At 35.6% G+C, this 23,360-nt stretch overlaps 1 protein-coding gene across 1 annotated transcript in view; it reads right to left on the minus strand.

Annotated features, from left to right (window-relative positions):
* Window positions 1–224: 224 nt before the first annotated feature.
* The window catches only part of LOC100643339, a 138,808-nt gene continuing 115,672 nt past the window's right edge, over window positions 225–23,360 (minus strand). Inside the window, exons 5-7 of the mRNA XM_012315328.3 lie at window positions 18,344–18,414; window positions 6,408–6,677; window positions 225–4,314 (exon numbers count right to left, since the gene is read on the minus strand). Of these exons, the coding sequence (XP_012170718.1) occupies window positions 4,198–4,314; window positions 6,408–6,677; window positions 18,344–18,414 (458 nt within the window). The 3' untranslated portion in view covers window positions 225–4,197. The remainder of the gene's footprint in view (window positions 4,315–6,407; window positions 6,678–18,343; window positions 18,415–23,360) is intronic.

Raw genomic sequence — 23,360 nt, forward strand, 5'->3', positions numbered from 1 at the left:
ATAACAACCGATGGTAAAACAGCTAATGGTGTCAAAAAATTGTTCATCTTTTAAAGATACTTGTTAAAAGTATTAAAAATTGCAACTAGTGAGATTCATAGATCTATCCAGTGTGTTATAACAGAATTATAAATATGTTATAAGCAAATTTTATACTATGTATTAGACTTAAGAAGTTATATTATATATTTAATAAAGGAATGTGGCAAATAAAATGAGCATGATTTATATTTTATCGTATTTTAATAGTAGTCATATCCAAGAGTACGCCGCTGCGTGTTGCAAGAATCATTCTCGTCTTAATCACGGCTTACATCACTATAAAACGATTAGAAGCCACGTATTATTTTCCCCCATCTTTTTATTTTTAAGATCGTTACATCATTTGCAAGGGTTTCACGCATTTCTCTCAAATATCCTTGGGAAAAAGATTAAAGCTTAATTGCTCTTTTACTTTCGTCGATGAGAGAAAACCAATTCGACGATCGCGCAAAACGAACGACCCAGAATGTCGATTGGCTGTTTGAATTCAACTGGAAGAGAGGCGGAAATGCGAGGTTTCTCAAGTAACAAGAACGACTTTGAAAAAAGTGGAACAGATCTCAACAACTTTGAATTACTAACTGCTTTAACAAGTAACGATACTTGTCGATTAAACTTACAACAAATCTGTCATTTCTTCGACGCTCTTCCGTTCGTAACTAGTCGATCAAAAATCGTTTAATTCCCTTCTATCTACACGTAACAACGTCGTGATAATATTTCTGATTATACAAACGTGACTCTACAACTATCTTCTTCGAGTAGACAAAACGAACTCGTATTACGAACGAAAAATTATCTTAAAAGTCTTCTTCTGTTCGTGAACAATACACGAAATAATTCGACGAAAAAATGGCAGCGATGAAAAAGTTGAAAGCTCTCCACAAACGTAGCGGGATCATGGATCAGTAAAATGTGACAGGCTTTCATCTCTACGACAGCTTGTCTCGTTGTAAAAAGAAAGCAATCGTGGCTGAAACTTTTTCATTTCAGCTGATCCTCGTTTACGGTAACGTAATAAAACACGTAGAAGCTTAGCACTCGTCGCTGGAGCTGTATAAAACTTGATCAAATTGTTTCAAGTTCACTGAGATATTCTTACGATTAATGTATATCAGGTCATTTTATAAGCAATACGTTCTTTTTTCAATTTTCGTGTATGAGCAGCGTCAAAGTTAGGATAACATATGAATGTATAACGTTTAACTCAAAGATAATTATCATACACAGAATATTGTTTATATAATAATATAATTATATGTGAAAGAAAATGAAGTAAATTTCAAATGCTTCTTCAATGCAATGTTAATATGATTTTGATATATCCTGCGTTACTTGCAATCTTTCCTTTAAGTTTTCTATTCCCCTTTTATAAAACTTTCATAGCGAGTTCTATTGTACTAAACTCGACTCTTAGGAAGACCACATTACTTATAAAATGGTCGAATATATCATCTTCTTTTTATTGAATCTATTTTTGTTTTATCGAAGATTCGACATGCCTCTTCCCTTCCCTCTAAAAGAGGGAGCACGATGCGTTTAACACGTTTAAAGATTTGTAAAGTTTGGTAAAATTTGCGAATATTCAGCCCTGTCATGTCGTTTCTTCCCTTAACTCGTAATCTATCGGATAATTTAAGAAGAGATTTCGATAGCGAATCACTAAGCTTACGAGCGTCGCACGATTAAATTTTAATTTGGCACTTGCATTCTTAAATGTGATTTTCTCTCTCATTTAGTTTCACTCATCTTCGACGCGGATTTAGATATATGTATGTAAATACATGTTCTTGTTTCCTTTCTTCTTTCACTTATAAAGAAGCACTCAAGAAAGTGACCAGCCCTTTTTACAATATCTATCCTTTCATATATTCGTTCTTTTTGATTTCTTTCAGTCCATCTACGATTTTACGTAACTCAGGCCTAGCTTCGTTTATCGTTACGTCGCTTATACATAGTCATGATTCTCGTGTGTTACGTCGACTGTCGCAAATAAAACTTTGCCTCTTTTCTTCTTACTTTACAATTGAAATTTCGAACGAAACCTTGGCAGGAAATTGTAAACACCCTTTACGTTATTTTATTCGTAATTACACACGGCCGAAAGTTTCACCTCACGTTGTACGAAATAGACGTGAGTTTTTTAATAACGTTTACGATACTACAGGCAGACAGAATAAACCGTAATTTTGTTAGTTGAACGGCGAAGTTTGAAGAAGAAACTTCTGAACGTCATTAAAATTAACGATGCTCTCTCATCGGCGAGAATCGCAAACGGCAGTCGACGTGTTTAAATAACTTAAACGCGGAACACTTAACGAAAAGCATCGGTTTCAGAAAACTTATTCACACAGATATATATATATATGTTCGACGCATACGTATCGATCTTTACACGTATATAAATTCTAAGTATCAGCGCGTTACGCTTCTTCCTTTGGTATTATTTTTCCTTCTATTTCTGGTTTTCATTTTTTTCTTTAGCCATCTTTTAGCTTTTCCTCAGTTTGGCTTGTTTGCGAGCTCATAAACGTTCAACAACCCTATATACCCTACTAGACTTAATCGAATAAGTATAATAATAAAATGTGTAGTAAATATAATGTGTATGTATACTCGTATATATGTATAATATATATATATTTATATATTATATATTATATATTACATATATATATATATATAATCCTCATATATCGTGTACGTCGACAAACGATTTAAATATTACCTAATAAACTTCTCAATCACGTTACACCTTCCGACTAGATCGAAATTTATTATTAATATTAGTATTTTATTATTAGGGTTATCGTTCATTAAATATTAATTATTATTATTTATTTTTAGTATCGTTATCGCTAATTAATATAGAAATTTGGCGCATTTTTTTTTTTTTTATATCATTTGGCATGTGTATCGTTTCGCGACGATAAATAAATTCGTCGAATTTGAGCCAGACGAGCATATTGTATTTTTTCGATATATACCATTCATTATATATTTTATTTCTCTTTCCTCCGTACGCGCGCACAGAAATTTTTGCTCGAAATTTAAGGTCGCGTTAGATATTTTTATTCGGTATCGATGACAATATACATAGAAATATTTAATAATAAAAACGTGAAACGATGAATTTCGATTTTCTAGATTTATCTCTCTTTTTTTTTTTTTTTGTATGTATGTTTGTTATCTCGATATTTGTTTCCATCAATTTTTAGCAGCCAGGCGCGATTACCGGCAAACTGTTGTACATTCAGGGGGCATATTTTGTACATAGATACTCCTAGATACGTAATAACGTAAGCCTGCGTTATTATCTTCTTCGTTTCATATAAAAAGAGGAGAAACAATCGGAGCAGTGACTTATTCCGTTACGATGTATTGTCCACAAATTATATATTTATCGTTCGCGATGGTTGTGTCTCGTTTTCTTTTTTTTTCTTTTTCTTTAATTATCGTTATAATTAATATCGTGTTCCATCGAGAGGAGAACGATGATCGAATGAATCACATGAGATCGCGTTTTTCAAGTCGGAAACCCCTGCTCTTCGCTTGTGTTAAGTACGATCGAAACTTCGTGTCTGTTACTAGCAAGTAAATTCTTAACGATTTTACGATTGAACGCAATTGAAACATACAAAATCTTAGGGTTATTAACACGTTGTTTCACCATATAATATAATATAACGTTAGCGTTTCCTGTACACGTACATACATACAATCGATTACAATCTATTATATCGCCGAAGAACTTAATGAACGCAATATCAGACGTTGGAAGTAGACGCGTGAACATTTTCAGAAGCATGTCGATGAGAATCAAGACCTTGGTGCAGATTTTCGGCGCGTTGGAAGTTTTTCATTTTCCTTTTACGAAATTATTTAACGAAATTATCGAAAAACCAGCATTTAAGATTCAGCTCTTTATATACTCGTTTCTATTTTCTAATTCACGCGATCTTCTCGGTTTGAGAGTTTTCAGAGATCAAAGTACAGGCGTTAAACGTACACGCTGTACACGTTCAAGTACACGCGTTCCCACTTTGCTCTGAATTCAGCGTTCCCGATGGATCCTCGACACCTCGATGATTTCCGTTTCGTCAGATGGCAGAACAGGCGGATGTAAAGTCGTACTCGAAACGCGATATTCAGCTGCTACTGTATGGAACACGTCAATGGATGTGACAAAGCGTGGTCCAGCAGGATGGGCGTGCCTGCAGCCAATTCCGTTCTCGCATCGCCGAAATCTTCCTCGCAGTCGAAATAATTACTCTGAAAAAGAGACGAATAATGTTTCATCGTGATATAAAAGTTGATATTTTTTAGTGGATTATGTTCTTTGAATTTAGTTGGAAAATGTGTGTTTGCAAGTGACAGAGTAATTTGTAAAAGAAATAAAGAATCGAAGAGCGTGAACTCTGGCGGTGAGAAATTTTTAGTACAACGTGATCCTTATTATTCACATTAATTAGTTACAAACAGAATAACCGAATTTCTTGGACAACGTTACTTAATAAACCTAAAATATAGATAATCACAAATCGTTCGCATAAGAAATGATAATTTATTGGATTGTTAAATATTATCTGAAACATTGAATATTATCGCTTAGATAGGATATGCTTGGATAATAAATCTTCTACTGTATTGAACTTCCGAGGTCAAAGCTTCTTGTCATTAAATTTCCGAGGCTAAAGCTCTTCGACGTTAAATTTCCGAGGTTCGATCTTCGCGACATTCAATTTCCCAGGTCAAAGTTTTTTCAACTTTTAGCCTATAAGTTCAAAGCTTTTCGTTATCGAGTAATTCAAGGTGGCGAGCTTTCCGACATTAAGCTCTCTAACCGAAGGGGCTTTAGCTGTGTAGTTAAGCTAACCATTAAAAGGTCGAAGGGTCTAGCCTCGGAGGTGCACGCAAAAGAAAATATTTAACCTTGCAAGTTCAATGCCAACCAGCGTCGGCCTTGGAAAGCAAACTCAATGTGAAAATTCTCTGACCGTAAATGCTCGAAAATACACAGTTCGCTTTGTCACGAGCTGAGAAATACGCGAACTAAAAAAAAAGCTAACAGTCTCATTAACGTCTCCGCATATGTATATTCTATCGCGAGTAAAAATAGAGGATGAAATTTCTCTCGTTAGTTATTCCGAGATTCCATAAACAAGCTCGCACACCTTGCGAAATTTCCGGTGGAATGAAAATTGTAGTAGGTTAACCGATACGCAATAAAATTTTTAATTAAATTCAGACGCCAAATTTCCACGTTGCATTTTCTTTCATTGGCTTTCCGAAACGAGAACACCAGCTGATCGCGGTCGCGCAAGCGGAAAACTGGGGCAAAGAAATATTTACGCGTTTGGTCGAGAAAATGGCTAATCAATGGGAACCGCCTCGCCTCGGCTATTATTGGTACAGCGGGAGCTTTAAGCAATTAGTTCGAAAATCGAGACAATATCCTCTTAATTTCCAAGATTATATTCTCTGACTCGCGCTAATTGCACGCGTCGCGTGAGTGAGTTCGTGAATGGATGCAATTACGCGTTGTAATTTCCACCACTTCGTAAAAAGAATTAGAGGAAAATGAACTTTTATTTGGAATTTTTGTACTTGAAGAGATACCATCACATTATACAAATTTTTATATTAACGAATAAAACGAATAATAACTTGTAACAAATTAAAGGAAATTTTTGCGTTTTCATTTTTTCCTTTCACTTTCTACATTACGTGATATATCGTACTTTGATAAGATGTTACCTAACTAAACAATAAATGTATCTATTTCCAGCGAAACCGGTCTCAAATTTTAGTGCATTGTATCTTTTTTACAAAGCTCTACAAGAGGATATTTTCCTATTATTAACTATTAATACAAAAGACATTTTTTTGTGACTATGAAAGAAGTTAATCCTGAAAAGGTTAAAGAAATATAAATTCATGTACAATGGAAAAATATCGTCGAATTTATATAGCAATTTGGAGTATCACTTTTATTACGAAAGGGTGTTATAGTAATCCTAAAACTGACCGCTGTAATGGAGCACGTACGAACATTAGTTCAGCGTTAAAATATTTTATTACTGTCTAAATGTACTTTAGGAGATATATGTAATCTTGACATAAATGCTTTAATCAAACAGTATAATTTTTATCATTATAACTAAAATGATACCTCATTATAATCACATCTATGGAAATTAAAAATTAAGTAAAGTTGGATTCCTTAAAAAAAAAGTTCTATAAAATTTTCTGATCTCCACATACGAGATAATTGTTATTGTTTGATTTGTAAATTTCATAACTTTGTCACGTTACGGATACACATTTTATTATAGTAAAAACATGTAGGACATATGTTTATTTACCTGACAATCGATGCATGGGCAGCTATCGGTCAACGAACAGGTAAGACCAAGAATCTCAACAGCTTCTTTGTACAGTTCTGCGCTCGATTTCCGTTGCCTTGGTGGCGTGGTCGGCGCACTGACTGTACCCGATGGTCTTCTGCCTCTCTTCAGCCTCGAAGAGGACTCTCGAGACAAGGAGGAGGTCGACGTCGATCCTCTCCGCCGATTGTCACTGGTGAGCAACGCTCGTCCCGCCGGCGAGGCGAACAGTTGCAGCATGTCCATGTCCTGCAGCCAAATATTATCAGTTAGTCCTATAAATGAAATATTCTAATCATTGAAGATATGAAAGTTGATTTTAAGACGATAGAAGAGTCATGAATTTTCAAAGAATCTTTTTAGAAGTTTTATAACCACAGTAACCACATCAGCATAGGAAATGTGTATATATGAGATCGTGAATAAATTCGTGAAGAATAAAAATTTTCTGCAGGGCAATTTTTCTCCTGAAGCATTATTTTCTCATATAAAGTCGCCCATGTACTCCGGCGCGTTTATTGTCGTAGTTACGAGTAGGGACACAGAAAAGTACTTTTCGATACCAAGATATATCGGAATTTCTATATGCATCTACATATACGTTTCATGTTTCCAACATAAATTTCGAATATACTACTATTTTATCTCTTCAAAATTTTATTCACATTATCCTTCTTTCTATATATTTCTGCATCGAAGCGCGTATAAAATAAATATCGTTTGTATGAAAGTTTCGTGCCTTACATCACCATTTTTTTTTTCACAAAAATACTGTATCTCAATCTTCTTTCTTTTGGAGTCGTTAAGAACATGTAGGTAATTTTGAGAATATTAATATTGTATCTTAACGAAACCGAAATATGATTTTCGTCAAACTCCTTTGATCCAAAATTTTTTAAGTATTGTTACACTATTTTATTTCTAAAATCTTACTCGTAATATTTTTCCCTGTACATTTATTTATATTGAACCAAGTATAAAATAAATATCTTTTTACAACTATTTGTTGATTTATTTTACCTGATTTCTTACAACCGTTTAATCTGAACCGTTTAAGTAAGCAGTTAAACAAGTAAATTGGTCGTTCACTAAAGCCTTGACAAAATCCTTAATCATTGTTGAGCATTCTTAACTTCAAAGGGTCGCATCAATAAACTCGAAGGGGTTGATTGGCTTTTGTTAAGGGTGGTCGTGCTCCTTTTTGCTCGTCTGCATCGTTGACTCTCGTTAGTCTACCACGATGGAAGTTGTTCGGTTGCCCCGGAAGGGCATTATTCTCTTAACGAGGTAAGACGTACCCGCAAGTACCTCCTCCTCTTTTCTGCTGTCTCGTTCGTTTCATATTGGCAAGAAACTCTTTGAGACTTTTCCACCCGCGAACACGCCCCACGGGCGAAAGGGATTTTTCTAACGATGCCACGACGAGCGTCGTCACGCCGAAAGTTCCGTGTCCCTTTTCCCCTTTTTTCTACCCGACACTGGGAGAAAGAAGCGCCCGAAAGAAATTCTCTGCCTCTCCGGTGGATTATCAAAGAGGAATGTGACAAGCTCTCCGTGAGTATTCTTGTCCTTTTGAATTCTTTGACGGATCGGACGGTTCGAGGCGATTAGTTTTACGAGAAAATGTACCAAAGATACTCCCTTCTTGAAAGATATTTCTTTAAGAAATTAGAAAAATGTGGGAGATATTTTAAATTTCTGATTTTGCCCGTTTGCATCGTTGCACTGTTTTACGTTGTGTCGTGGTGTTTGGCCCGTAGAAAATCTTACCAGGAAGCCTAAGGCTTTCCTTGCTGAGCATATTTCCCGAGTCGTGTGATCGGAAAAGGATAATGACGAATCATTTTGTTACGTCCGGTGACTCTATACAAACCAGGACCCATACCGCGTCCAAGATGGCTTTCAGATATCTAAACACTTTTATTGCGGACCCTCAATAATCTTAAAATCCTATCATAAATCTTCGCATTTTCACAGTTAAGGTCCTTGAGACCAAAAAAATATGTTTTTAGTTGAAGTATTCTTTAGATCTATTGTCCATTCCGAGAAAACATGGGAAAACGGTTTTTCTAGGCACAATGCCACCCACAATGCCAAGCTTTGATTGGGAGCGACCAACACTCACCCTTACCCAACAGCTTTTTTCTTGTCCAATTAGAAGCAATGACCGTTACCCTCACTTTCCTGGTCAAAATTGCCATCAACGAATCCGATGGTCCCGTGCGTTAGACACACCCATCAATAGCTTTCCTCCGCAACAACATCGTCACCGAACTTCTTTGGTTTTTCATTCGTTGACCAATCAATGTCTTGATTGGTTTTTCGTGCTTAGATCAGTCACCATCTCTTGAATGGTTTTCCGTACTATTTACACTTCGCTAAGAATACATCTACACGCACCACGCGCAACTATTTATATCTACAAAGTTGTTGGAATAAAGTGCATGTTTTAATTTGTTAACCAAGTGTTATCATCAGTTCAACCACCTGTATTATCATAATCGAAATAGGGGATCGACTAATTCGTGGCGTTGATTATCAAATCGTAACGGGAATTTACGACTCTCGTTGGCGTGCTCCTTCGCGATCGCGTCTCTCCGCGAACGGTCGAATACATTTAGATCAGCAATAGAGTTAATAAAAGAAGGTGAATGTCCAGAAGGAAATAGTACAGAGTTGTAAGAGAGAGACGTATGAGGAAAGATTTGTTCTGGATATATGAATCGTTAATAATTGAATTTTCTCCTAATTTTGTTATTAACGTAATATTAATACTTTAAATGTTCATAAGAATTTTTTTCACAGTTTTTAAGATGACAGAATTCTTATTTTTTTTTCTTAAATATTCATGTGTGATGTTATACTTTTTCTTCTATCGTGAAAATTTTTACACGTAATGGATTCGATGGTTGTTACTTAAGGAAAATCAGCTGTGAAATATAAAGCAGCTACGGTAAGTCAGCTCAAGAAAGGGTAACGTGAGCCCCGGCTTTTGTTCAATTCGTTAATTAGCGTCGGTCCAAAGGTGCTCGCGTAATTCTTCCACTAATTTCCACCTCGAGCTTCCATTGAAATTAGAAATTACAGCCACTTTAAACCGTTTTGACACCAAATGAAAGGAATCTGTGCAATTTTCTGCGCAAAGAACGGCATCAAAAAATTCGACTCGCGGTTTATAACACGGTGAAAACCGTGGTAACACCTTGCAGAGTTCAAGTTTTTGTTCTCGATAAACGTGCAGGCTGGTTGATTGGAATTTTGCGACGAGAGGCAAGCGTGCTTAATTATCGACGGCAGATCATTAAAAATCCACCTCCTGGTTGCTGCAACGCGGCACTGTACAAACGATCGTGAGTCACGGTACTACAACGCGAATGCAGGAGCCGTTTCGCTGGAAGAAAATAATTGGAATGATCCTGACCTCATGTGCGAAGGAATTCGTCGAGGAAGACGCGGTGGTACTTCTATGCGTCGCGGTAATTTGAATGACCTGTTAGGAAAATTCAGTGACTCATGAAAATATTACTCACCTAAGCTAAAAGTACTGCTCCTTTTTCGTTTCATGGAAATTTCTTACGATTTCCAGAAAATTTCGAAATAAAAGATAATAATATAAAATTGATGAAATTTTACATTCCAATAAATAGGAAAAATTTATTAAGAATGATAAAATAATGTGACTAGGGTGATGCATATGTTCGAGATTTGGAGTGGCCGTCAGTTTGACTCGGACAGCACATCTCCTTTTTTTGGGAAAGTCCGAAGTGTCTGCCTCCCTGAGCTGTAAACCTTATGATGCGATCATCATCAATAGACTAAAAAATACCTTAAGTGCCGATGGGTTGGGGCATAGGTAAATAAATGACAATATCAAAGGATATGCACCTCCGATACAGGTAAACCAAAGAAAACCCACGGACGGAAAGTCAGGATGTACGGACGAGACGGAACTGCTGGTGGAGGGAACAGCTACATCCTAGGACAGTCTTCATCAGAGTGTCGTACCATTCGTTTGAGATTCCATCATATTCAGTCTCAACAAGATCGTACAACCGTCGTGATCAGAACGTCAAACTCTTCGTGTATACTGAAAATGCAAATAATGTATCAAACGATACTAACACTCGATATATTCGATATACTAGGAGTGTAAATTCACCTCTACCTTGTGTGTTAGCTCATTGAAAGTTCGCGATATCAATCGATCGGTTGACCCTGACCGATCGCTATTTAGTTGAGAATTCGCAACAGCATATAAAATTTTATTTCGGCGAACAATACACAAAATAACGAAATTATATAATCTTGCGTTAAATTAGATGAAAGTCGCTTTAATTAAATGTACAAAAATTCAGGTATATTCAGTTAACAGCAAAACTCCATTTATCTGAATAGTTATATGTATAATGGAAGTTCATATAAGAGGACTTCGCCAATTTTCTTCACTACCTATTATTTCTCGTTCACATAGTAAGAGCTCACATTCAGATAAGTGGATTCATGCAGCGAAAGCTCAGTTGATAGAGGATTAAATAAAATTCCGTTCGAATAAATGGAGTTCAGATAAATGGAGTTCTAACATACTTGAAAAATTTGTATACAACCTTGTATATATGAACGTATATTTTCACGAATAATATAATATTTTGATAACATCGTAATGTGAATAGTATTCAAAATCAGATAATTCGCTCTGCTAACGAGAGATCTTCATTAATGCAAAAAAGAAAAGCAATCAATAACCGACTGCTAATTAATCGAATGCAAATTCATCTGAATGTTACATCATTAAACAGCTAATTACACACAACAATTTCTATACGAATCCATCATATGCAATTACGCCATCGTGTTGATATGAGGTTTGAGATGCGATCATCTCTCGCGGAATCGCGAAATCTCAACGGAATCGTGCAATCGAAGAGGGCATGGAAAATACACGTCGGTTAAAAGGCTTTTCGCCCCGGGGGTACGAGACTTTCCAACTATTACCAACCATAAACGTTCGTGAAAAGGAGGATGCGCTTTTAGAGCTTGGTTCACCAGCGTAGAATCTTCGTTGGAAACGATTCCGCTGCTTCTCCACGAAAGGGTTTTAATGCATTCGCCGCTGTTTGCTTGTGAAAGAATCGAGGAATCGTAAAAGCAATTCAACGGTTAAGAAGTTTTCGGTGATCTCGTGTCGATTTCTCGTAGAATTTTAGCAGATATTTTGCGAAGGAATTAACCCAATTGCGTCGGATATTTACTTTTCTAAGCCTACCCGTACGTATCCTTTTTAGAGCAAAAACTAAGCTCGAACAGTATAAATTTTCGTCTTTAATTGAAATCGAATGAAGGCTGTAATGTATAGCAATGATGAGAGGGATCTTAGAGAAGACGTAAATTTTTTCTGAGATACGTAACACTCTGATATAGTCTGATACATATAGTACTATCAAACATTATTTACGCTTATACCTAAATTCATATTTAATTGATTATGTCGCAAAGCATTTACCTACGTAAACTAGAAAAGAAAAGGTTTATGAAATTTTCGAATAGAGAAGGAGGTATATAGGTATAGATATTGGAATTTGAGCAACTTGGATTCTATTAGTCATTTATTCGATTTGAAATATTGTTTCAAGCTTTCAGGTTTGCTCTCATTAGACAAGTTATTTACCATGAAGTCGTTTGAGCTCAAATGACCTGGAAGTTGCTTGAGTTCAGGTGATTTGGAACGACTTGACTGATCTAAATGAAGCTTAACTCATTACGAAGAGGCGTTGAAGTACTAATCGACTTATTACTTTCACTTGCTTTCTACATCAAAGGACACAGAATGTAAATTTAAGTTCCACGATCTATTCTGTATCTCTAAGTTCACGTAGAATAATTGATTTTATTATTTCATAGCGATAATCCTTGATTAAAAGATTTTTGCACTGAAAATTTCCGTAAACTTCAACTTAGATGTATAAGATTGCTTATGGTATTTGGAATCCTAACAATGACTCCGGCGGAAAGTTTCTCTTCATCAAGATGGAGGAGCGGAATTCTTCTTTAGCCTGCGGTGCAAAGAGTTAATATTTGGCTGGCTGGTCAAAGTTTAAGTCGTCCTGGGGCGAACTCGCCGTACATTTAAGTTTTATAAGCGCGATTCCACGACGTTGGGGAGCAGACTCGATTAGAGTTGAAGCTCTTGAAAATACATCGCGAGGGAAAGACGTGTACGAAAAGTGGCAGTTTGTATGGTGCCAGGGATAACGAAACTTTACGAACTTGAAAAAAATTCTGACACCGAGCTGTCCTTCTATATTCTTGAAAAAGATCTTAGAATATTCGTGAGATTAAATCGTTCGACTATCAGCAAAGACTGTCCATGTCAAGCTTTTAATTAAAAATTCATTTAACGAAGACACATTCCTTGACAAAGACGTATTTCCTTCGTTTAATAATAAAATTCCTCTCAAGTCACTTAATAATATGGAAAAATAAAAAAAATTTAACGAAGCAGCGTAACACTTGAGCTTCTTCGAACTGAACTAAACTAATCAACTCCATTTTTCCTAAATTTCTTGATTTTACTATATGGCTACATGATTAGTGTTTAATTTCCCTATATACGATAACAACTCTCATAAGATTTAATTATTGCCAAAATACGGTACAAAAATGATAAATTTTTAAAAATGTTAAAAAATCGTGATATTGCTTTCTTCTATTTTCCAATTTACGAAGTTGCTCAGTCTAGTTTCTGAGGATTTGTTGAAGACTTGTTCAAGACCATTGATTTCACTCAATAACGAAGCAATTCATCCTAAGTAACTAACATAGAAATCCAGAAAATTTAATCAGACAGAAAAATTAAGGAGGCAATAGTCGTTGAATGAGAGAAACAGCGTAAAATGGCCATGTCAGGGGATTGTATCATCCGATGAAAGGGACCTTTCTCCTCTTCGACCAATTGACCGAATCTTTATTTCTACCGCGACTAAGGAAGCCCCGAAGGAAACGTCGTCTCCAGAATCCAGGGACAAAAGAGTGAACAGGAAATGGCAAAGAGATCAAATGCCGGGAGATAACAAGTAGAAAGCTGATTCGATGTACCTACACCATGTGCCTGGCCAGACAGAGACTCCAACGATATTCCCCGGGGAGACATATCCAGGCTCCTCGTCTCGTATTTCCTCGAAACGTGCACGCGAACTTTCCTCCAGTCCTTCGACGCTGATAAATAGCTCGCTGGAAAGGACAAGTTAACGCCACCCGGCTCCTTTTTCCACGGAATTCCTGTAGCGTGATCTACGCGGCCGGAATTGCGATCGAACACCTTGAAATTCACTAGAACGTTTGATGGAAGTTTCGTGTTCACGCGTAAAATCAGATATTCCACCAGTAAAACGCTATAACGTTTCGTTTCGATCAGATCGACAGAAAGATCAGATTACGTGACGTTTAAACGCCATCGTGGATCGAGATTTCCGTATGGTTTCCCGCCTTGAAACGTCGAAAAGGGGGTGCACGTTTCTTCCAGGTTGACGATGTCGAACGTTTCTTCGTGTCTTCCTTTTTCTTTCAGAGAAATAAGACGATTTAACGGCCTCTTTTACTCAAGGCACGATCGTGAAGTCCGACGTTGACTCGTTTCTATAACGTTACCTAACTGCGCCAAGATGTTTATCAAGACGCGTATTCCGGAATGAACTTACTTCCGCCAAGTTTCCAGCTGCAGCTTTCCGATGGCAAAAGTTTCTCTATACGCCAGTGAACACTGTCAATAGGGTTTCATGTTTGTAAAAGTCTTTCTGTAAATATTCCCAACGATCCCCGCTATTGATAACACGATAAACATTAAGCCGTTTCATTCTCTTCCGTTAATTTTTTAACTGGATATAAAAATATTTTTCCTTCGATCTTTTTAACAGAATTAAAACTGTACTGTACGAATGTCTTAAACCACCTGGCAAACGGAAACTAGGAATGGAGAACACTCATGTTCAGAAATAATAACTGGCACAAAAGATATAGATTAAATAGTTTAAAGTAATTTTTATTTCAAGAGATTCTCTGTTATCTCTACAAGAATAATTCTTCAATCATTTTTCTAATTTTATTATTCTCCATTCCATCTTTCATAAAAATAATTTTCATCGATGAATTTCTTCCTAATAATTTCTGTCCTAATTTATTGAAAGTGATCTCTATTTTATAACAATTAGGACGTCGCTCAGGCATAGATCAAATACTATTTCATTATATCTTAACATTTCCAAATTGTACTTATTTTAACATTTTCAAAAAAATTATAATTAAGGGAAGCCATAAATAGATAATACTATAAAGTTTGTTTCTATACAATAGCACGTGAAAACGTTTGCTACAAGAATATTCATTTGTCATTATAAAACCACTAAAACAGATGTGTATGTTATTGTGCAAGTACTTGAACAAAGTGTTGACACGAGGAAATTGGCAAGCAACCAGCAATCTCTTTTAAATATCGTAATATACCAAGACACGGAACAATGGAATAAATAACCTTTACAGGCTTTTGGCGTTAATTTCTCGACTGCAGGTAAAATATTTTTCGGACGTCAAACCAGCCAGCGTAATTACCTAGAAATGAATTTATACGACGCAAGGCGTCGCCGCGCGAAATATAAACGCCCTACCTGGATTAAACGACACGATAAACACTTTATGCTACAAGCTAATTAACGTGAATGTGACTGATTGATCGATTCAATACACCACGGCGAGATGCCGGAAATTCAATGTCCTATGTCACCGCGCGGGATCCAGACCCCACCTCCTGCGAGATTCCTGCAAATTACATTCAGTCTTGTGTACACGGTACACGAAACATCGTGTACACGGATAGCCAATATACACGCAAATAGACGAGCACACCAGCTCTCCCAATTTCTGACGGTATATGTACCTACTTACACGTATATCTTTACTCATCGATGAATATATGTGAATGAAAATATAATTTATATCAATTATTTCATGAAATTGTGACGAACTTTGAAAGTACGTAGTTTCCATTAAAACACGTAAGAAAGCATCGGTTCATACAAAATCGAATTCTAAATCAAAAATAATTTCTCAGGAATTGAAATTTCAAGATGCCAATGGTCCTGATTGTGGAGTATTCATTTTTCTTGTTCGTATAGAAGTAATTATTATCATTATTATTTATTGTAAACAGAGAAAAAAAGCTTTCATTAGTGTAGGAAGATAGGAACCTAATGACGGGCAGTTGAAATATATTACATAAAAATTATGCATAATGTTACTGTTTGTAATATTAATCCTCAATTTTATGGTTATCGATTTCTTCGATTCGTTTTTCGATACTGACTGATAGAGATAACATGAATTCCTTCATATGATACACACGGTATGTCGCCGGCTAGATTGAAGTATGTTGTAAACTACCTTTGCATAAAGATGCCGACAAATATCGTGGCGAAATGAGCGACAAACCACGGACGGTTAATGAAGACAACGATAAGGCAAGAATAAAGCTTTCTGATCGCTTTTGTTCCGTCTTCAGCGACGATAGATCCAGCAAAAAGAGACAATGCCACGATTACAGACTACCGACCCTTCTAGCTAATTTCGGTCGCACGTGGCTTCTAATAAAGATCTTCTATCAATTTTCTACCCCTAATTGCGTCCCTGGTAACAGTACCCTTTGATGGGTTACCTAAATTCCGACAAAAAATTTAAATTTTTCTCATAAAAATCACCACCAGACAAATTATTCTACTGCGATTTCTGATGAATTTTCGAAGAATGAATGTCTTAGGACACGTTTCACTCTTGATAAAATTTTAATATTTAACGTAAATTAGAAATTAGAAAAAGAGTCATGGATTTTATAGTATAAATTTTAATACACTAGCATCTTTTAATATTTAGAGTAAATTAATTTAAAAAATTTAGTATTCAATTATGAACTTTAAATATTATATGAATTTTATGACAAAAATTTTAATACAATAGTATTTGATACGTTAACTATTTTTTTTTGACATGCAAAATATTAATTGACGTACTTTGCTTTTTAACTGTCTCCAGTTTTAAAGTAAACGCAGCAACTGGCTTTTGACTGCGGATGTATGCACTACTCGATCCATTAATTCAACTTGTAACCCTACCTTTGCGTCAGAAACCAAAACTGACTTACTGTTAATGAACAGGCTTCATTTGTTCGACGACTAATTAACTTAATTCATATAGACGGACGCATTTCGTTTCTACGATTTCCCTATTCTTCGTAGCCCGTTACGTTGTGGATAATTGAGTGGAGTGGTTCGTTCGAAGGACAATGATATGCACATACCATACATGGTTTAACCAATGATTAATTCGAAAGGTAAAATAGATCGCGTTACGTGAACCGAGCTGCGCATGAAACTGACACGTGCCCATTTTTATTGCCAGTACACTTTTTACGAGTCTGCGCTTTCTATAAGCTTCCGCAACGTTTCGCCATTTTTTGACTACGGATGTGAAATATTTTGCGAAGTTTATATTTATAGCTAAATATTATCAATCAAATTTGATTTTATTGTCGATTGATATTAATCACATTAAAAAGGAACTTATGATGCTAATACGATTATTAATAAAAAAATCTTTGTGTTTTTCGATTTTTTAATAAATGTAATAATATATAACGTGGATGTAAAAATTGACCAAAATAATGGTCCAGAGACGTGACAGATTAACGAGATTATTATTATAATATTAAATATGTATAGTCTAACTTTAGAAATGAGATCATTTTTAAACATTTTGATAATTTTATATTGGTTCTTTAAGTTTTCTTAAATTCTTTTTGAGTATCTTTCTAATACATATAAATAAGAGTGTACATGTATGCTGCCAAAATTTTATTTGAGAAAACGATATCTCACATGTCTCCAAACTAATGAAAATTCGTTTTTCTTCCCTCTTGCTTCGTTAGTTAGTGCTAGGAAGATGACAGCAATTCATTCAAAAATTGGAATGCATGTGGTGCACGTGGTATATGCTTGTTTCAGTTCCAGTGGAGTTCGCACCTTGTTATTGCGACAACACGTATCGATTCAATTTATCCACGAAATTTACGCGTCCCGGGGAATTGTCCCGAGAAATTCCCGGTTACCTCTTTCGTGTACACGTGTTCATTATTAAATTTTACTGTTAATCAAAATACGCAACTGCGAGTTTTAATTGGAAACAAAGTCGAACGATACACCATCGTTGAATTTAATTAAATTCGCATCGAATCGGTCGGTGTCTGATTATTTTCTGATCGTGACGAACGCGAATCGAAGACAAGCTATATTGTTCTTGCTATTGTGTCGTAGGAACTATCGCCGTTTGTATCATTAAACTCAAGGAACAACTTCTATAATCCTCGATAACTCGTTTAAGTCGAATAAAATATTCGTACTTCGATCTAATAATTTTATAAATTTGCACTTTTCATACTTTCACTGACTTTGATTCGAGGAACATGAAATTATTCTCGATGTGAATTTGTTATGTAATTGACTTGAAATATAAAAAAATTCTAAAAGTACAGTAAAAAAGTAAATAAGATAAAAATTAAAACATCAACAGAAGTAAATTTATTTACCGTACAGTCCTCATATGAAAAATAAAAAATGCGGCTTAACACGCCTCTCCCTTATGATCTTCATATTCAAAGTCATTTTTACTTAATCCATCAATTGGTTATGCTTCCTCTAACTAGTTCTAGTTTCAATTTAAAATGGTGGTCATTGTATAAGTTTAACAATCATATTAATTTTGGTGACCGTGGCATGCAATTATGATCCGTGCAATCGACTTAAACGAGCGAACAGAAGGGTGGAGCAGGGCGGGCAGTAACAGCCGTGACTAACTGGCTTGTTCGGAATCGTACTCACCGGCAGCGATTCAGGAGTGTGGTCCAGCACATATATGTTGTTCGTGTATCCATATAACATCGTGTCCAGATCTGAAATCCAAGGAGCGAGCAGAACATTAAATTGGATCCAACCATTGACGATTGCGACTTGCGGAATACTAACGTTATGCATAGTTAGCCAGCTGTGCTACGCCCAATGTTCCAATTATGCCCGAGAGCTACCTAGAAGCTTCTTATCAAACGCGTCGTATCCCATTCCTATTCGATTCGATACAACCGAGGAAATTGAATGGTGCGATCATAAAATTGCCTGGCACGTAGGTATTGTTCCATGATTTTCCTATTTGAACGCCATAGCGATGTATCGAATGGTGATTGCAATACGGTATCGATCCATAGAATCAATGAAAATATTATACAGGATGTTAAAAAGAAGTGGACGATATTTATAAGATGCGAGTCAAGGTATTAGAACGAGATATTTGGAAAGTCGTTTGAACCTCATCTTTCCAAGTTATGAAGAATCTAATTTTATTCTAGAATACATTAATAGATATGTAGATCAATGAACTGTAAACTTAACTTCTGAATTCACATTATGTATATATCACCCACTTTTTTAACATCCCATATATATATTAATGATATTTCTTTCATTGGTGCAGCAGAAGATAGAAAAAATGTTCGATTGATTTAAAACGCAGATAAGTTGGCAGGCTGTTAAGTTTGGTCATTGCATAACGAAGATGAAACTAATTTCACGTTTGGCGCGGCGGTTAGTTATGCAGGGTCTTAACTCCAACATTAATGCGACTTTTTTAAAGACTTTAACGAACTTTCTTGCGGTAGTCGCTTAGGCAGCAGGAACGTTTATTGATTGGAAAATGATTAGGTGTGGACCGCGGGTTTTGATAAAACTTCGGCGAGATCGATCGAGCTTGAAATGCCATTTTAAAAAATTAGACTATGAGTCTGCCGATAAAAGCTGAAAAAATATTTAAGAACATTTATATTTAATTTAATATGTAATATCTAAGAACAAATATTTAGAATAGCTAATTTATCTATATTCGAGTTATTTGAAATCACTTTATACAATTTTATTTAACTTGAAATATTCTCTACTCTTAAACTTCGAGTAGAACTGCGATTCTTGCAACTATAACTTGAATAAAATAATAATTACCGAATAATGTAGATTTATTGCTATTTCTGTGAATATCGGTATTGATTGTCTAATTCGTATTAATATTTAGCATATACCATATTGGATATGACGTGGAGTTTTCCATTAGAATCCATTTGTTCTTCATTGCATCTGAAGTTTAATTTATTAACTTCGAGAATTCGATTAAGATATGAAGTATAGAATCAAAGACACCATAGACTCTAAAAAAATGAAAGAATAAATATATATCTTAAATCATAGGCAACAGAAAAGAGAAAAATTATTCAGTATTAACTAAACTTGAATGAACACAAACATGAAATCCTGTTACTTTAATTCGCTAGACACGACTTAAACAAGGCTTAAGAAATTCGTTTAAGACACGAAACGTAAAATCAATGGTACGATAGACATTAAAAAGGAAAGTACATATATATTGTAAAGTACATCAAGCAATCTAGAACGCGAAAGCTATTCTGTATCAATACTTGGAGAATATACGATCCTAATGCCTCTTAGGGAATACTTGCAAACACCGATATATCACGTGGAATTCAGAAACGAGGGCGATTTATGCGTTAAAATCTCAGACTGAGCTCAGAGAACGGAACAATTTTTCAGAATTATTACCCAGGCTATGCGGCTGTCTGTCGATGAACGAGAGCCACTTCGGCCTCGATCCCGATTCATTTCCATGCGGAAGATCTTTCGTCCCACTCGTTCCGATCGCGTTATACTCGTCACGCACACGTCAGGATAGATATTCGTTGGAGGAATCAATCGGATTCGAAGGCCACACGGCCATCGCTGGTATATCGGCCGATATTTCGTTCATTGTTCACGCTTAGAAGAGACACGCGGTTTTCATTGTGGCACGCCGGTCATTTGCCACGAGCATCGGGACTTTTCTGAACGAGAAGGTCGTATTTTACAACGTCACGGTTGATGTCTTTTATGGATATTCGATGGATATGAATTCGATTCAAAATCTATCACGTTTAATAAAAATAGTTACAAAATTCTTTGATATTTGGCAAGAGGGACACGGTGCAATACTTTTTAAGTATAGTTTCATATATTAGTTTAATAATATTTCTAAATCGTAGTCCTAATAACGTTATTTAAATGGTATTCCAGTTGTCGGATCAGGTATTGCGTTGTTCTACCTGCGCAGCGAATTATAATGTACAAACTATCTTGATAAATAACACGATTCTGTTCTGTTTGAACAGTCGCAGTCCTATTTCACTTCCGCTATCATATGTTATATATACCATAATGAAACTACAATATTCAAGGGCAGTTAATTCATGAATCATTATTAACTTAAATTTTACCGATCTCCCGCGAATATTATCAATTAAGATATAATATGAAAAAATTAACAAATATTTACGATCATATACTGCATTCGCTAAATTACATTATAAACCTGAGCTACTATCAATTGGAACAAAAATTGATATACGTATATATGTAATAATAAACATTTACAATTTCTCATTATCTTCACTCGCTAACAAGCATAAGTTCCATCAATTGTTTATAATTACGTCTAATTAGCGGAAGAATTAATATGACGTCAATAATAAACATTGACGATCTAATTCTTGCATCGTCACACTCTCTCCCATTTGTCCTCGTTCACAGTATGACGTCAGTAAGATGCGATTAATCAACAATTCACCATCAGAAATTTTCACGCATCGGTGAATCACGATGTTTCTAAATTTCCATTAATCAAATCGCTCAAATAGCGCATGGCACAGCGAGTCGCGTTTCGAGAAAAGGAAAACACAGAGGCCGGGTAATTATTGTTGCTGTTTTCCACGATTAAACGAGCAATTCCTGCGGTACAATTGAAATTTTTCGGTGGGGCGGTTCACGTTACGGAGGACCAGTTTCCGGTTAGCTAATTCCGGCTGTAGCTTTTGACCAAATCTGGGACAATCGAGTCGGAAATAACGAATGAATTTATTCTGGCGACTGTTCTGCGCCAATGGCCGCCGCCGAATGCACGCGTACACACTACGTAACGTTATTACTCATCTCCTCTCTTTTTCTCTTTCTCCGTTTATGGTTTGCGTGTGTAGCATCCGTTTCATCTGCATGACGAACGTTAATTATCGTTCGGATCCTGGCGGTTTTCGTTTTAATTTCGTTCTCGAAACGCTGCAACCACTATCCAAACTCGATATGATACATCACCAAACGAAGTAGTCGAGTGTGGGATTTCTGTGAACGAAATTTTCGACAAAGTCGAGATAGAGATCAGAGGAGCGAACGCGTAACCGATAAGAAATTTTGAAGAAAAGTGGAATTGATTTTGAAGATTGTATGATTATCATTGACTGTGAGAGAGTTTGGTTTCTTTGAACTTTGTAATGAAGATTTCAAATAAGATCTTAAACAAAATTATGGTCTTTGATTCATGTGTGGTTTATAAAGAAGATTGCAGAAGACTGACACTTTATTTTGTAAATTTGATGATAGTCATTGACAATGAAAAAGAAATTTAGAAATTACTTTGAATTTTGCAAACTCTAAACAAAATTTGAATATGTGGTCAATAAGGAACTCGGAATAAGACTGAGCGTCGATTTTGCAGATAGAATAATAATCATTGGCAATGAATAACATAGTCATTGGTCTTGAGGAAATTAAAGCGAACATAATAGCGAAAATGTGCAAAGCTGGTGAAGTTTGAAACGGGCGAAAATGATCATTGAACTGCAAGAGATAGAAAATTCGAAGAGTAATTTAATATAAATGTGAAGGAATCCAGTGTAAATCATGTGTGATCGTCATATAAAGAATGTTTCTTTCACTGATCTGACTTAATGAAGAAGATAGCGACAGAAAATATTTTTCAATGACGCGTGATGATACACTGAGTAGTTTCGTTTGACAGAAAGCGTACCGTTCGACCAAAAGGATTTGCGGACCCAGAAAACCAACGATGATAGATGTAACATTCGAGTTCAGTCACCGAACGAGCCAGTACGGTATGCGAATGCATCGCAGGAACTTGTAGCGATGCTGAGCCAAACTTGATATATCTTTCCGTAGTAGAGGACGAATATATTCGGGCAAAGTCTTTCCTCTATTCAGCTGTACGTGTTAGACGTTATTTTATCTAACGCAAACATATATTCCCTGCTAAGAAATCGGCTTTAAACGATATAATACAGCCAATACAAATCCTCTTTTATATTTTCCGTTCGATAACCGAGGCTTTATTTCACGTTATACCTTCCATTTTGATTCGGAATTTTATGGAGATAAAAAATAGATGTTCTACTACTATTGATAAAAAAGCTACCTTTAATCATTAATTCACGAAATATTATTGAATCATTTGATTAAAGTAAAAGGAATGTGATTAGAAGAGATAATCTGTCTATATAAAAATGTAAGAGATAATCGTCAATATAAATCGACGCTGTAGGTTGGACTTGGCTACTTGTTTATTTATTGTTATATTTTCATTGCACCGATATTTCTTAATAATAATTGAAACTTATTTCGGGTAATAAACCTATGCTACCATGAATGCGAAAGCTTACGTTAAATATAAATTAAGGATACACATTAAATCTTTGAATGAAATCCAGAGAAACATTCAGGATTTCAGAAGCAAATCTTCAGTAGAAAAGAATACCATTAGTCAGACGTTATTCTACGTATTTATTCAGCATTGTATTTTCGTTATTATAGTTTTTTAATAATATTTTAAGCAGAAAACACGCTAATATCTTTCGTCTCGTAAAGATACAAACATGTCGCGTTGAGATAGTCATAAAAAATTTCAGCGCATACCTATGTATCACGATTTTTCTTCTCACGTGCTCCACGTATTATTTCTTAG

The sequence above is a fragment of the Bombus terrestris genome, chromosome 13, assembly GCF_910591885.1.
Source record: "Bombus terrestris chromosome 13, iyBomTerr1.2, whole genome shotgun sequence".
NCBI lineage: Eukaryota > Metazoa > Arthropoda > Insecta > Hymenoptera > Apidae > Bombus > Bombus terrestris.